This window comes from Parasteatoda tepidariorum, chromosome 1, assembly GCF_043381705.1.
Source record: "Parasteatoda tepidariorum isolate YZ-2023 chromosome 1, CAS_Ptep_4.0, whole genome shotgun sequence".
Lineage (NCBI taxonomy): Eukaryota > Metazoa > Arthropoda > Arachnida > Araneae > Theridiidae > Parasteatoda > Parasteatoda tepidariorum.
Window position 1 is genome coordinate 51,711,583 of NC_092204.1, and position 16,350 is coordinate 51,727,932.

General features: G+C 26.6%; 1 protein-coding gene across 2 annotated transcripts in view; it reads left to right on the forward strand.

The window, feature by feature from the left end:
* Positions 1-15,658, forward strand: part of LOC122270011 (papilin) — a 158,153-nt gene extending 142,495 nt beyond the window's left edge. For both annotated transcript variants that reach the window (XM_043045710.2, XM_043045711.2), the window contains 11 exons: positions 652-846; positions 1,877-2,065; positions 2,612-2,671; positions 3,427-3,597; positions 4,793-4,953; positions 6,255-6,345; positions 6,558-6,710; positions 6,792-6,833; positions 9,045-9,329; positions 10,620-10,895; positions 12,012-15,658. In XM_043045710.2, the coding sequence (XP_042901644.1) occupies positions 652-846; positions 1,877-2,065; positions 2,612-2,671; positions 3,427-3,597; positions 4,793-4,953; positions 6,255-6,345; positions 6,558-6,710; positions 6,792-6,833; positions 9,045-9,329; positions 10,620-10,895; positions 12,012-12,175 (1,787 nt within the window). In that variant the 3' untranslated portion in view covers positions 12,176-15,658. The remainder of the gene's footprint in view (positions 1-651; positions 847-1,876; positions 2,066-2,611; positions 2,672-3,426; positions 3,598-4,792; positions 4,954-6,254; positions 6,346-6,557; positions 6,711-6,791; positions 6,834-9,044; positions 9,330-10,619; positions 10,896-12,011) is intronic.
* Positions 15,659-16,350: the final 692 nt, after the last annotated feature.

The window sequence follows — 16,350 nt, forward strand, 5'->3', positions numbered from 1 at the left end:
CAGGTACCGCTTTTACTTATTTCACCGAAAATGCTTCGCAGTATTTTTCTCTTAAATCTAGCTATCATATTTTCATCTCCACGGGTCATTGTCGAGATCTCACAAGCGTATGTAAGCACTGATCGTATAAGACATTTATAGAGTAGCACTTTTTTTTATTTTATTAGGCTTGACTTAAGATATTTTCTTAGACCATAAAAGCACTTATTGGCCATCGTGATTCTCGTGTGATAGTCACTAACTACTTAATAATATTTGTTGATTGTAAATAAAGTATCACAATAAAGCAAATTTGGACTTTATACCTGCTGTATTGCTGCTTACAAATTTATTTTTTTGATTCAGTTATCAAGTATTCTTATCAGTAAAAAGAACTAACTTAAATTGAGTTTTCACACAAGTTTGTCTGGAAAAAGGATTTTCTTTTCAATTTTTAATACTAGTAATAATATATCAGAAAAATAGATTACTGTAATTAAAACAATTTGTAATCTTTCAGTTTTTTTGGTTGTCATTTTTAATAATAAAATTTTTATTTGTATACATATATTTACGTAATGTGATGATTAAGTGTAACACAACACACAGCTTCAATGATATTTTTTACTTAAATATTTAGAAACAACAATGAAAAGTTTTTTGTTCTCACAGATATCTGCAAACTTCCTAAAATTAGAGGTGCCTGTAGTGGATCATTTTCTCAGTGGTATTATGATAAAGATGTAAAAGCCTGTCAAGAATTTTCCTATAGTGGATGTCAGGGAAATGCAAATCGTTTCAATGACAAGGAAACTTGTGAAGTCCAATGTAAAAACGCTCCTATCCTTGACAACCTTCAGTCTAAAGGTAATTTTGTGTTAAAAAATTTGTATTTAAATAATGTTGTTATTGCAGTCAATTTCTGTAAAATCAAATAATTGCATTGTGCATTGTTGCACCTTTTTACACCTAAAGGTGTTTAATAACCATGCTTAATATAGAATTTATAGAAGCCTTATCAAAAATAAAGTTAATCTTTATATATTAGGGGTCATAAATTTTTAAAGTGTTTTCAAAACAAAAAATTGCTATGGAAATCTAGTGAATTACACTTGTTTGATTGCCTGCAGAAACAGAGAAAGGTTGAAAGGCGATTGTTAGAAGCAATTTCAAGTTTCTATTAAGTCATTGCTTTTGATGCTTTTGCCCTGTTTTTTTTACCCGTGATTCAGTAGATTTTGGTAGCATTTTTTCTTCAATTGACTATTTGTTTATGAATACTAATTATGTAGATTTTTTTACTAATAAATGACAAATGATAATTTTGTAAATATGTATATCAAGGATTGTCATTGTTGAACATCCTGTAAGTTACAGAATTTTAAAATAACCATTTTAACTGTTTTTATTTATTTATTTATAATTTAATTTTATTAATAATTTTTTTTATTTATTATAATTTTAAATGAGACAATATTCTTCCTTATTTGAATATCTAGGATAATTAAGACTCCTGTAAAGGAATTACAGTGAGATTGATGCAATTCGCAATTTTTGCTGCAAAAAGATTGTAGTTCTAGCAATTCATTTTTACTGCTTTGTAATACCTTCTTTTTGCATCAATTAAACAGCAAGCACCTTCTTTATCTTTTTTTCAGTTTTTAGTTCTTGACTTTTTAGCTGTAAGAAAAGAAGCTATGTTTAATTTACAGCAAATTTGTCACCTTTTAATGCTGCAAGGGTTATCCTATAGTTTCACAATTTGCTCTGTAATTGTAATATTGCAACGGAACTCTCTAAAAATATTCTGTTAATTATATCATATTAATAATTATTTATAGATCATTCTTGTAATTATTAATAACCATTTTGTTTTATTTTATTGGTTTCTTTTTAGATCCTTGCACACAAAGTAAAGATCCTGGTCCTTGCTTAGGATATTTCTTAGTGTGGTACTATGATTCATTCGATATGTCTTGTCGAACATTCATTTATGGTGGATGTTTAGGAAATAACAACAGATTTAGTACATTACAAGAATGTGAATCAAAATGTCACACTAATAGTGCTTCAGCCATACGAAAAGGTAGGTTGCATAATTGTAATTTTTTTTTTGTAGGCTATGATTTTCGAATAGCCTGAAAGGAAGTAAATAATTTAATTTGTTTCCCAATTTAAGGGATATCAATTTACTACAGAATTGATGTGCTCTACTTTTTATTTTTATTTTAGATCAGTTTCTTTTAAGCTTAATTGAAAAAAATTATTTCTACTTTTTAAATTTTATTTTGCTATTTTTAGTTTTGTGTTTTTTGTAACATTGAAAAATGGTCCAAAATTTGACTGGATATTAGGGAAAATTCGGCAAGTAGTAATCAGGAAACAATTGAATTTTTTGTTATCTAACACAGAGCTCTAGATGAGATCAGAGTACTTAAGTTGATTATTTTGATTTAGTTCTATTTGAAGAAAAAATGATGCATTCTGCTTGTAGTGATCAGTAAACAATTGAGAATTGTTGTAAAGTACAGGATTAAAGTTGAAGTTCTAGTATTTTAGTTTGCTAGAAATTAAGACAAAATTTCATCTTTACACACTATTAAATAATCAAATTCTGAATTTTCCTTTTTAGCAAAACACACGATCAGCAATGAACCAGTCACAGCAGCTGCATCATTTATAACGAATGAAGGTAAATGTAGATAGCTTCACTTTTTTTTTGATTTAATAATTGTTCTATTAGTTATCAAAGTTTGATATAAAACAGAATATTTTACAAAAACAAATTTGAATTGATAATTTTCTGAAATTTTTGAAAACAGTCCTGTATTTTTTTGTGAAGTTTTATAAAATAATTTATTTGTCTTGATAGCTTATGATGATTAAAATAAATATATAAAATATATAAATAATATAAAAAAATATAAAAAAATAATGCAAAGATTTTTTTGGCGTGCAGTTTTTCGGTTCCAAATTATTTTTATACTTTAAAAGCCATTTGTTTTGTGTATCAACTTAAGGTTGCTTTTCTTAATATTTATGCACAAAATAAAAGAAAATTTTTTTTGCTCATGTTTATCCTTTTCAGACATGTGAATTTTTTTTTGAAGGAAAATAGTTCTGAAAGCTTTTTCTTTTAGTTTTTGAAGATCGAAAGACATTATAAAATAGTTTTATGTATATTTTGATGTGTAAAAAAATAAGAAGTATTAAAAATTTTTAATGCAATTTTTTTTGTTGACATTTCTTAAAAACTATGTAAAACAATTAGTTTTACATAAATAATTGTTTTCTGTAATTATACAAAAAAAGAAAAAAAAAATTGCAACGCTGTTTTAACACAATTTAAAAATTTACATGATGGATGATGTAGAACAAGAAAGGATATTTGAAATTACCAATTAAAAAGAATACTTGAAAATTCTTTGTCCTTTTTTTCCTAAATAGAAATTTGCCGACAGCAGCCTGATGAAGGTCACTGCAGTTATTCTCAAAGCCGATTCTACTATGATCCCATGAAGCAAATGTGTCTTCCATTTGTATATAAAGGATGTGGTGGAAACAAAAATAGGTTCAAATCAGCAGATTTGTGTATGAGATTCTGTTCTGGCATCGAGGGTATGTTTCTTTCTCATGCATTGTTCAATTATTCATAACTCTCATACTCACAAGAAATCATAATTGTATAAATCAAGAAATGATAATTTAGTAATTCTTGTAACATCACATATATGTATTGTGACATCCCGTGATATTTATGATGTGTAATGTCGTCCATTAAAAAATGTCTTAATGATGTAATCCTGATGGTTCAAGTTGTAGAGCTCAAATATGCCAGTTAATCAGTGCAGACAATATTTTAAATTACAAAATCAGAGGCAACAACATTTTTTTTGCTGAATAAACATGCCTTTTTGCAAAATTTTTTCTTTTAATCTTTAAATACATGCAGTTTGTTAATTTTCCTTTCTTTTCACTCATAATTAAGTCTCTTTATCTAAAAATAACTAGACATACAAAAATTTATTTTTAATGCTTTTTTATAATTCAGTTTAGAAAATTGATCAAAAAAAGTTTTATATTATAAGGTTTGCTTATTTTTATTCTTTTAAGGTTTGAAATTTTAATTTACAAAATCTAAAATATAAACAAATTTGGTTAAATAGTTTCTGAGCAGTAAATATCCAAAAAAATTATAAACTAAAAATTCCTTTTTCAAGAACTATTGATCAAAATTTATTAAAAATTTGGTTTTCATTATTTATAATTTGTGTAATTAATATACTGGAAATTACTTATTTTTCCACATAAATTATTTTTAAGCATTGTACTCCTTATAGTGGCAGTACTTATCTATTATTTGAGGTAATAACTCAACTATAATTTTTTGCTACATCAAGGAGAAAAGTTTTAAGTTTAATTTCTTTTTATTAATATATTTAGGTAATCTGTATTTAGTAAATTGTTTTGTAAGTTGAATGGTAAGAGAACTTTTTTCTTGGAGTCTAACAGTATTTTAAATTTTGATGGGTTTTTCAACACTTTTGCATAGCCTTTCAAATTTTTACGAATGAAAAATTTTTTTTTTTGTAATATTTTTTTAAAAAAATTTTGCCACTTTTTTATGTTAAGTAATATTAATATACAAAATATTATGCAAAAATTGCAACTTGAGAATAAATAAGTTGCATAAAATGGTAAAAACATATTGTGTACACAATATCTTAGTGATTCTATGTAATTTATATCTGATATTCCTCATTTTATAGTGCTGTTTTGTTTCAAATTAAAAATAAAAGATCTATTCTTACAGGACCTGGTGTGGTTAGAGATGCTGCTGCAGAAACTGTTCCTGTAGAGATAAACAGAAATTGTCCAGCCTCCAACTGCGTTCAACTTCAGTGTCCACATGGTATTGAAGAAGTAGTAGACATCAGGGGCTGTATATCATGTTTGTGTACAAATCCTTGTGAGGTATGTATAGTCTGTGTGATAATGTAAGTACATAGATAAATTTAGTCAACTTCAGTTGAACCCTAAAGGAGAAGACAAAAGTTACAAAATCAATTTATTACTAGCTAATGGATACATACATAAATAATTTTAACATAATTTACATACAAATTAAAGTATTTTATATGTATGGTGGAAGTAGCCTTTACATCTGCTTTTGAAAAAACCTTGTTGCCAAAGTCATGCTGCACCTGTTCGCGATCACAACGCTAGAATATGCCTTCTGGGGAGAAGACCGGTTCCATGTCTTCAGCCTCTACTCTTTTCAGTTGCATAGGAATGTACTACGATATTTTGGCATTTCTTAATAATTTTTTTGTATTTAATTGTCAAAAATATTTTTTGAAATTTCCACGAGGTTTTATTTTAGTACTATGTTCTACATAGTTTTCAGTTCCATATAATTTCCTAGCTTAAGAGTTTCTCATCCATTTAAAAGTCAGGACATAAACTAACTTCTCTTATGACTCTTAACACGGTAATGATGTAAGTATGAGAATTGTTGCTATAGGTAATGAGTTTTGCTCTATGCCACCTGTAACCCATTTTGATCACCAATAAACTTTTTATCAGTTTGGTTGCTTTGGTTTTTACATTGGGCCAAGGAGCTATTCTCCTACCTTCTCATTTCACCTCAAGATGGTATATGCCTTGACTTTAAGCTTTTTGTTGGTCTTGTAGTTTTGACATTAAGACTATTTAAATTAACATTTAAGCCCATCTGGTCATTAAGGAACAGGGCAACTGATGTTCACATTAAACTAGATGGATGGTACGTAATGGCACTTGTGTTTGTGTCAAAGTTTCCAGAAAAATAAAAATCTTCATCACATATCATTGACCAGCATTTTTCAAACAGGAGATTTCAACCTCCTTTAAGTAAATGCTAAGTTCTTGGATTTGAAAAGACAATTGCGTCAAAGAGTAACCACGTTTGACATATTTGATAAAAAAAATTAATTTTGTTCGTTTTTTAATCTTCTAAAATAAAACACTCCCATAACACCTAATAGTCAGCTAAAAGGTTTGTGACAGCTGAGTCTCCACACTATTGTGACGAACGGCATTATGTTGGCAATGTATATAACATTGTACATCAGGCAGTTTTTATTAAATACACTTTTATTGTTTAACAGTAGTTAAAAACAATTGTCCTTGTTATAAGGTATGTTTAAACAAAAATTACTAATTGAATTTCTCTCTTTGTTTTAAGTTTGTTAAAAATGGAAGTATGTATTTCTCAAAAATGTTTTAATTTGCAGGAACACAATTGTCCTGAAGGTTCTCAATGTGTTATTGAAAAACATAAATCAGCAGATGGAGAATATCAGTCACATCCATTATGTCGTTTAAGTAAGTGAAAATTAATTTTATTAATTAATTAATAAAAAATAAATTTTAATAAAAAATTAATTTAAAAAAATTAAATTTTTATTCTAGCCAAATGAGGAAATGTCGAGACGATTTTTAATGCTTGCATGTTTAAAAGTTTGATCACTCTAACTTAAACAATTTTAGAAAACTGCTAAACAACACTATTAGTTAAATATGAACTTAATTTTTAGAATCTAAGCGTGGTCAATGTCCTGCTTCACCATCTGAGCACCTTTTGAATGGGACATGTCATGATAGATGTCAGTCGGACGCAGACTGTCCAGGAGGATTGAAATGCTGTCACGTCTCTTGTGCAAGAATCTGCGTTTTACCTTTACTACCAGGTAACAAAAATCTGTAATTTGTTATTTGGATAAATCTCCGACAGAATATTGGTATTAATTTATCTTTTAAAATTCTTTTAGATACATTGGAAAGTTATGAGGAAAACTCCATTGAAGATACAGGTAATGTAATAAAGTTATGTTTTATTATTATAATATGCTTCAATATCATTATAATTGTTCTAAAATTATGTGCCATTTAAAGCAAATAATATAGAATTATTATGTTCAATTTTATTTTTATTCAGTACTAAATATTTAAAACTAATACTTAAAAATACTTGAAAGATGTATTTATTTTTTCAAGCAAAACTTGCCTGAACTATCTTGTATTTGACTGTTTTAATTTAAAATTGATATGAATTTTTGAAAATCTAAATTCCACATAAAATTTATGAATATCTTACTTGCACATTAGAGAACTATCAAAAAGGTTTCTAGAATCTTTTATATTTATGAGTGAGTTGCATAACATGGAACCATTGATTCTTGCATCAAAGCAGTTGAAACCTTCCACCTACTTGAAGAGTTTAAATCGTTCAAATAGTTTAAATCTTGTAGATGACAGTGAAGATGCTTCTCGACTTTTTTTAAATATTTTTTTGTAAATGCACAATTTCGTGTGTAATAACTTTTTATATGTAATTAAAATAGTTTCTAATGCTATATCAACTGTATTTTTATTATAACTTTTGTTTTAAAATGAAAACTCATTTTAATAAGAAATATAGAAATTCGTAAACTGATTGGCGCAGAAGAATCAAACCAGATTTAATAAAAATGTTTCTGAAAATCTTGAATCGAATACTATAATTTGTTTTAAGATTTAACCTTTTCTGTTATCAGGGCTGCCAACTTTCTACATTTTTTGTAAAAATTTATTCTAGTGGTACCTAAGTATATGTTTTAATGTATTATTTTTTATTCATTTGAACTTATTTTCCATACCACTACACATAAATGATTTAAAAGTTCATATGCAATGCCACTTTGTTCCAGTTTTTTCATGGTAAGGTTTTTTAAAAAGGTTGGCAAAATTACCAAAAATTTTGAAAGCTTTGGTTTTTAAATGTCTACCACTATATAAAATATTTTGCAAAAAGTGTAGTAGTTGGCAGGCCTGTGTTATAATTTCATTTCCCAGCAAAATTATTTGAATTACAGGTAAAAGGATTATATTATTTAATGAAGAATTATGATGGCACTTGAAAATTATTAATTTAGTTGTTGTAAAAATCTGCATTAGAATCATTATTTAAATTGCTCCAATATGCTCCAATTGCTCCAATATGCTCCAATTAATATGCTCCAATTGCTCTGTGCCATCAAACTCATCTATTGTGTTAACACAACAAACTATTACATGAAATTATTACTTATGAATCCTTATCAAATTTTTTAAACCAAACTTATGTTATCCAGTGCTATTTGATGAACATTTTCTATTTAAAGCATGACCATTTTTTATTCGATAATATTTATCACATAAATATATTGTTACATGGGTTTGTGTTTATGTTGCCCAGTAAAAAACTTAAAACATTAAGAATAAATTACAGAAAACTGATTCATCGAGCATTTATGAAACAAGTTCAAAACAAAAAGTATGGTTTTATATAGAATATCTGTCAACCATGTTGCCTTTTGCTTGTAACAATATATATATATATATATTGTTTNATATATATATATATATATATATATATATATTGGATACATTTATGGGAATATTAAGTCTATGAGAAAATTTAAGGAAAATTCAACAAGAAGTTTTGTTTTAATAAATATTATTTAGTGAGCTCAGTATATTTTGTTATGAACATTATTTCTATAACTTTTTTCACATCATTAAATTATTTCTATATCAGACCTGAGCTCAAAATTGTAGCTGTTTTCGGAAATTAAACTCTGAAAAAAATTAAAGCAAATCCAATTTTTAAATAATTGGGAGCTGTTTTAAATGTGTAATTCACATTAAAATATTTTTTCATCAACACATATGTAAAGTGTGTTAACCTAAACATATATTTAAACTGCTCTTATATTGTATATTTTAAATCCTTGTAAAAATAGGATGGAATATGCATTAGGAGATAAAAATTAGTATTTAAATATTCAAAAATCATTTATTTATGTAGTGTGATTATAATGCATTTACCTTTTGCAAATAAACTGATTTTTTATTATTTTAAACTTAAGTTATAATATTTGTTTTTTTATTACATATAATAGATAAATATTTGGTTGGATTTCGTATATTTTCCACATGCGTTACACTAACTGTAAATGACGCTATTTGCTCTTGTTGTATTAATTAGATTTTGTACATTGTAGATACTGAAGCACCTCCTCAAATTTTATCAGCAAGAAAAGACGTGGCTGTGAAGAAGGGAACTCCTGCACTATTAAGATGCATAGTGAAAGGTTATCCGGCACCAAAAGTCACTTGGCATCACAGAAATGAACCTTTGAGCACAGATGACGGGGATTTCAAAATATCAGTGGATGGCTCTCTGCATATAATGGCTGTGAAAGATTCTCACGGTGGAATGTACTCATGTACGGCCGAAAATGGTATCGGAAAATCAGTCACTAAGTTCTTTAACCTCATTGTCTATGGTAAGTTCTTGATTGGCTTCATATTCAATACATTCGGCATATTTATTACGTTGATATATTTAAGGGGTCTTTGTGCATTTTTCAATTTGTATTTAAACGAAACTATCACTGATAAAGTGAACACCGTCATCATAGAAGTGGTGCTGATTTTGTGGTAGTTTTCTATGAAATAGAAAATTAATTTTTCTACTTCATATAATTAAATTTATATGGAGCATATTTTTTTCATAATGATTTTTTTAACTTATGGTATAATGGGGACATTTATGATTCCTTATCACCTATATTGTATCCCTATCTGTTAAGCTTAGAGATATTATTGAATGCTGAGGAAAAGGATTTCTTTTAAATTATGTTTTTTCAGCTCAAAAGGTGCAAGGGACTATTTCCTGAACTGAACCTTTCCACAAACTGAACCAGCATTTCAATTATTTGTTTAAAATATCTTTTTGTGTTTTTAACAATTAGCATAAAAACAATCGCTTTTTATATATATTTTTTATATATCCGTTGTTGAACAGCCGACCCAATTTCGGGTTTATGACTACTAATGTTCAACTCCGTAACCTTGTATTTTTTGAACCAATCCAGAAGTCAAAGAAACTCCTGGATCAGTACCTCTAGAGGTATTGATTTGTTATGGGAACATGGAGGACTTTGTGACTCGACAGATTTAACATGCACCAATCACCATTTACTACACTGGGAGTCTTCGGCCGGCGAGGATCGAACCCAGGAACTCTTGAACGTGAGCCCAGTGCCCTACCAATCAGGCTATCCCGGCCCTGCTTTATAGTTTGTAGTTTTTGTATAAATCACAATTCTGTGAACCAAACTTAAACTGTTGAACATCAACATCATGGTATTTTTCAAGAAATGAGGCTTGGAATTATCATGGATTATTAAACTTTCATTATAGCTAGATATTTTAGATCAATTTATTGGCCAATCTTATAAAAAAAAGTGGCAAATGTAATAAATGCTTTTAGCTGTTTTTAAACCTCATGTTTTTATGCCATATATGTGCATATGAATTTAATTTTTAATTATATGCAACTTTGTTTTACTCAAATCTGTTCCTGCCTTCCTTTTTATCATGGTTTGAATTGTAGTGTTTCATATTAAATCAATCTTTGTAAATATTTAGTTAAATATAAAGGATATATTGTCAATTTCTTTATAATTGTTTTAGTGAATAATTGTTTTAAAGCTAATTTCCTGTTACATGTGCTGAAAACGAAACTAAATGAGTAATAATGCTGATGAGTTATTGATTCAATTTTCTTTTAGTGGATACTCAAGTAAACATTTCTCTGGTGACAACAAATTATCAAGCTAATTCCTCCTTACAACTTGATTGCATCGTAAAAGGTACACAGCCGATGATAGTTTCATGGCATTTGGGATCAAACAGCCCTGAACTGGAATCAAACGAACACAGGCACATCTTTGACAATCATACATTATATATCTCATCTGCTCAATACAATGACAGTGGAACTTACATTTGTGAGGCTCAAAATCAACATGGAAAAGCATCTGCATCATATGACATACAAATTCATGGTAAATTTGATTAATTCCTTTCATTGCTAATGTCAAAATTTAATCTAATTAAATATAACGAAACTATTTTTTATCCATGACTTACAATTATTTAAATTTTGTTGGAATTTTATTTTTAATTGTGATAATAGACTTGTACTGTTAATTTTGAATTAAAAATTTCTGAATATAGTTAAATAAACAATAAAGATCCACAAGTTGAAACATTCCACAATTTTTTATGCTTTTATTTGCCCCAGGAGAAGGTGTTTTATAATCTATGCACATTGGAGATTGAAATTGAATATTTGTTTGATTGTCCAATGAAATTGAAAAACATTTCTGACACGCAGTTTTCATTTTTTTCGCCACTTTTCTGTTCTACTTGACAATTAAATTAGGTAGTTTAATTGCTTGTATTAACACTACTTCTATGACATAACTATAATGATGTTATTCATGGCATTATCTTGATTCTCACATAAATAAAGGAAATTTTGAACTGTACTATACCAAAATGTAAAGCTAAATATATTCAAGAATTACCGAGTTACAATTTTGAGTATGAACAAATTTTCATACACGAAATTGAAATTTATGTAAAAATAAAAATTTAAATCCTTAAACCAGAAACATTTATATAACTCATTTACGAATATAAATTAAAGCAAAATATTTACAAAAATTTATTTATAGAACAAGGTTAAGAAATAATGCATTATTATAAACTGCAATAGAAGATCTATTACGTAATTCTATAAACCAAAATTCTCCATAAATTACATTATTTGTGGATGTAAACAATAAAATTTCAACTAAGTAAGAACTATTAACTTTTTACATTATTTTTTCAATTATTTGCTAAAAGATTAAAATTTGAATAGCTGTTGGGCTTGTGTTTGTGAGAACGGGTGTTGGAATCCTGTCAGCCAAAGACAAATTTGCTTTATATTTGGCTTAATAGAGAAATGTTTCTTTAAGCAGATATTACACTGCTATTTATACATTGGACAGAAAGCTTAATACATTTAAAATACATAAATATATTATGTCTGAATTTCAAGTATGAAATTAGTGTAAAATCTATGAAATTTTCTTTTAACAATATTACAACAATTTAAATTTTTCTTTCCTTAGATGTTCCCATACCCTCAACGTGCAAAGATAGTCCATTTTTCACAAGTTGCGCAATGATCGTAAAGCAAAACTACTGCATAAATCCTACTTATGCCAAATTCTGCTGCCTCTCTTGTACGATATCAGGGCAACTGTTGAAAGCAAATGATGAAACTGTGTCGTAGTCCCAAGAATTAAACTATAGTGACACTATCATATTTTGTAAATGTTTGTAGGAACAATTCTGTACCTCAAAATGAGGGGTATCTCAAGTTTCGGTAGTTTTTACCACCGATGTTTACATTTTTGTATACATTTTGTCTCTTCTTAACATTTGTGATGCGGAGCAGTGAAGTTAAAAATCATTTTATGTGAGTTGCAATTCATGTCTGCATTTCTCTGTAAATTAAATCTTTATGTTATTTTCTTTCCATTTTTTTTAAAGAAAATTTATTTGTGCAATTGTTGCAAAACTCTTTGAAATTTTTTTAAACTTTGTTGGATTGATTTTAAGTGTTTAGTAAGTACTATTAGTCATTAATCAGATTGAAATTGATTGATTTGGGTTTTAAACTAAGTGCTTTATTAATGAATCTAGCTTTATCAAAAAAAGAAATTCAGTCATGTCTCCTAAATTTTTTTTTATAAAAAGTAATCACAAAATAACTTTGCCATAAAAGGGAATGCTGCAAAAATTTAGACAATTTTCTTTTATCACATTGCTATGAAAAAGAGGCGAATTAGTTCATGTAATTGTACTAGTTCTAACTATGAAACTAACATTTTATTATATTTTATTTCAGTGAGATAGTTGCTTTAACTAAGCTACTTTATTTCAAGAAAAATTGTGCTACTCACAGCTTCAAATAAAGAAGAAATGTTAGAAAATTAGGAATAATTTAACTATTATTAAAAAAAAAAGAAACTTAAGTATTTCTAAAATTTACAAGAAAGCAAATATAATTTAATTTTTTTTCTAAAATTTAAATCTCAACATTATATGAATAAGAAATATTGAATAAATAAATTAAAAAATATTGAAAGAGTTTACTTTTATATAATAGAAATACAATTTTATTTTAATGACATGCAATTTTAAATGCAAACTTATTAACTTTTTAATAAATCTTAGGGTATTTATTATACACAATTTAATTTTTGAATAGTTAAATTTCTAACCATTCATTAATACAAGTAATCAAATTTTCTTTAAATATGACAGCATCTCACTTATTAATTCCATAATATATTAGACAAAGCTAATCAGTTTTAAATGAATTTTTTTTAAAAATTTTGATTCTTGACTTCTTGTTATGTATAATCCTAAACAAATTAAGATTTAAGTTTGTTTAGCGAACAGGTCCAGTTTCTTTGGGAAATAATATTGTACAAAGATCTGTATTGAAGGCCAATAATTAGTTTGGTTAAATCAAAAAATGGTCAAAAAAATTGTTGAACCTAAATTAAGTAAATAGAAGAAATTACGAAAGTCACCATATTTAATAATTATGACCGTCAGGTAAATTACTGTGATAATTATATTTCGTTCAATTTAAGTTTTTATTTGTGTAGCTTTACGTAATCTAATATAGCTTATGTATGAGCATGAACAATCAATGTAAATTTTAATGCTTTTTTTCATAAAGATATACTTATTAGATTTATATTTAGATATATATTGTTAAGAAAATTTCAATGATGTTTGTAGATTGTAAAAAGTTTTTAAATTTAAAGTAAAGCTATAATCTTTATTTAAATAAAATTATACTCTGATAAAATTATCCTTTTTTATTTCTTTAATGATAAAATTCTAAAATTTATATTTTGCTTAGAAACAAAGTAGTAATTATAATAAATAAAAATATGATTTATAAATTTTTTTCTAGAAAATGACATCAATATGAAGTAACGAAATGTATTCCTTTCTCTTTTGGAGATCAAAATGCTTACCGATTTCATAAACTTCAAACTTGATTGAAATGATTTCTAAAATACCATAATGCATGCATTTAATAAAAGTAAATAAAAGTTATTACTAGTAAAAATCTACATTGTATATACCCTGCTTATTAACAATATGTAGTTTGTGTTAATGGGAATTTTGAATAGTAACTTTAGGGACCTTATATATTTTATATAAATTTTTTTTCTTATAACATAAATGTTTAGCGTCAGTTTATGTTGCATTCTACTAGTACAATGTTTTTATATAAAAAATTGAAAAGTTTTTGTTTTCTGTTTAAATTAGTTTATTATACATAGGTGGTATTAATTAATTTTTAAACAATTTTATATTTCATTTGTTAGTAGTTTTTTGGTACATCAAATTGTATTTAAATGGTATCAAATTTTCAACTAATATAGTTATACAAATATGTGTAAAACTCGTTTTTTTTGCAGTTATTTTTTAGTGCACTATTTGTTAGATTTTTTAATTGCTTTGATTTTTTATTGTTAAAATTATCAGCACTTTGAAACATTTTTAATTTCTTTGATGTGGAATAACATGTACAAATTTCTTTTATTCCAGAATTTAGTCATAAATGTTGGAAAAAACTTCTATTGAAATTATATTTAAATTAAAAATTTTCTTTTATATTGTATTAATATTGCAAGGTGAGATTTCCTGGTGCTATTTTAACTTCAATATATTGTTTAAGAATTGACTAATTTCTCCTAATGGAGTTTTTTCTTGGCTTGATATTTTACATATTTTATGAATAAGAAATAAGTTACTTCAATTCAAATATATTGTTATTTTTATTTCCTAATGTATGTTTAGGATTTTAAATTCGTTGAATTTGTAATGATTGTCATCATGGGACATACTCAAAGTTAGTTAAAAATTTTTTTTAGTAATGTGTTGTGTTGTTGAAATAGAGTATCTGAAATATATTTAATATCCAACTTTTTGAAAGAAATTTAAATTTGCCATATGATATTATAGTAAGATAAGCGGCATTACATCTAATTCAGCCATTTTAATTTTACCATAATTTTTGTATATAATGTAGACTAGAACAAAGCAAATGCTGTTAATCTGGCGGTTCGACCTTAACTGTGTTGATAGTAAGAACTTTAAAGTAGTAATAGCAACAAAAAAAATTTCAAATACAAATTATAGGGAGTTAGTTGTATTTAATTATGTCTGCTATTGTTATGATACTTTAAATTTACAAGGTGAATCTAATTAAATTCTTAACTTTTGTTTTTTTTAAAAAAATACTGAATGACAGCAGATCTATTTTTTTTAAAAAAAAATTGGCTATAATTTATCCCTTGTCGTTGTTCTTGGTCTGTCACCTGTTAAAGCTTTTTCACAGTTTCAAGGTAACAGACTAACAGCAAACATTAATATGAAAACAGTTCCAATATACATAATATAAGGAGAAATATTAAAATGACTGACTTTTAGGAGATGCTAAATAATCATTTGAACAGTTTATGTGTGAAACTGGATTAGACTTCATAGAGCAATCATGTGTGTATGAGATTATCACGTGCCATCATTTTCTTAAAAGTATTCTGCTTTGTATGAAATTTTTGTTTGTTTTGACTGACATTTGAAAAATGTTATTTTGTTTTCTAAAAATTATTTATGACCATTGCGATGGACTTAGATTTTTGATTAAATGTTTGATTGTAATAAAATGTTTTAAAATTTTTAATGAGTTTTTTCATTTTTTATATGTTTTATAATATTATTTTGCAGTAGTTCATCAATTGTTTAAATTTAATATCTTTCTATTAATTTATTTAGTATGTTTTTGACAGAAGGTTTATTTTAGAATTTATCTGAGGTAGCTGTATCAAGTGTATGTTAGTGAAACTTGAACACTGCACTGCATGAATAAAGAAGAAAATAACTTATTTATATTTGAAAAAAAATTAAGAATTTTTGACCCAATTTAAATAAATAATTCAGAGTGGAAAATTAGAAATAATAAACTTGACAATTTAATAATAATAAAAAAAAAAAAACATCATTCAATTCATATAATCCTAGACACTTGGCATGGTTAGGCTGGCTACATTGGAAGAATGAATGAAAATATTTTGTTGTGAGAAATCTTAAATTGGAAGCCAAGGAACTGAAGACCCAAATTTGGTTGTATGATGTAACAAAGGATCTAACAATAAAAAGTATGAACTTAAAATCATAGGCTAAGAATAGGAATTCATAAAGCACTGTGGGCTGTAGTGCCATAAGAGAAAAGAAAAAAAGATGTTAAAATAAGCTCAATAAGCTTGATTAGATTATAATAAGACCATAAATAATTAGTAAGTATTATATACTTATACAACTTTAGAATATAAATTTAACTTTCAGTTAGAGATGGACAAAAATTAAATGCTTTTT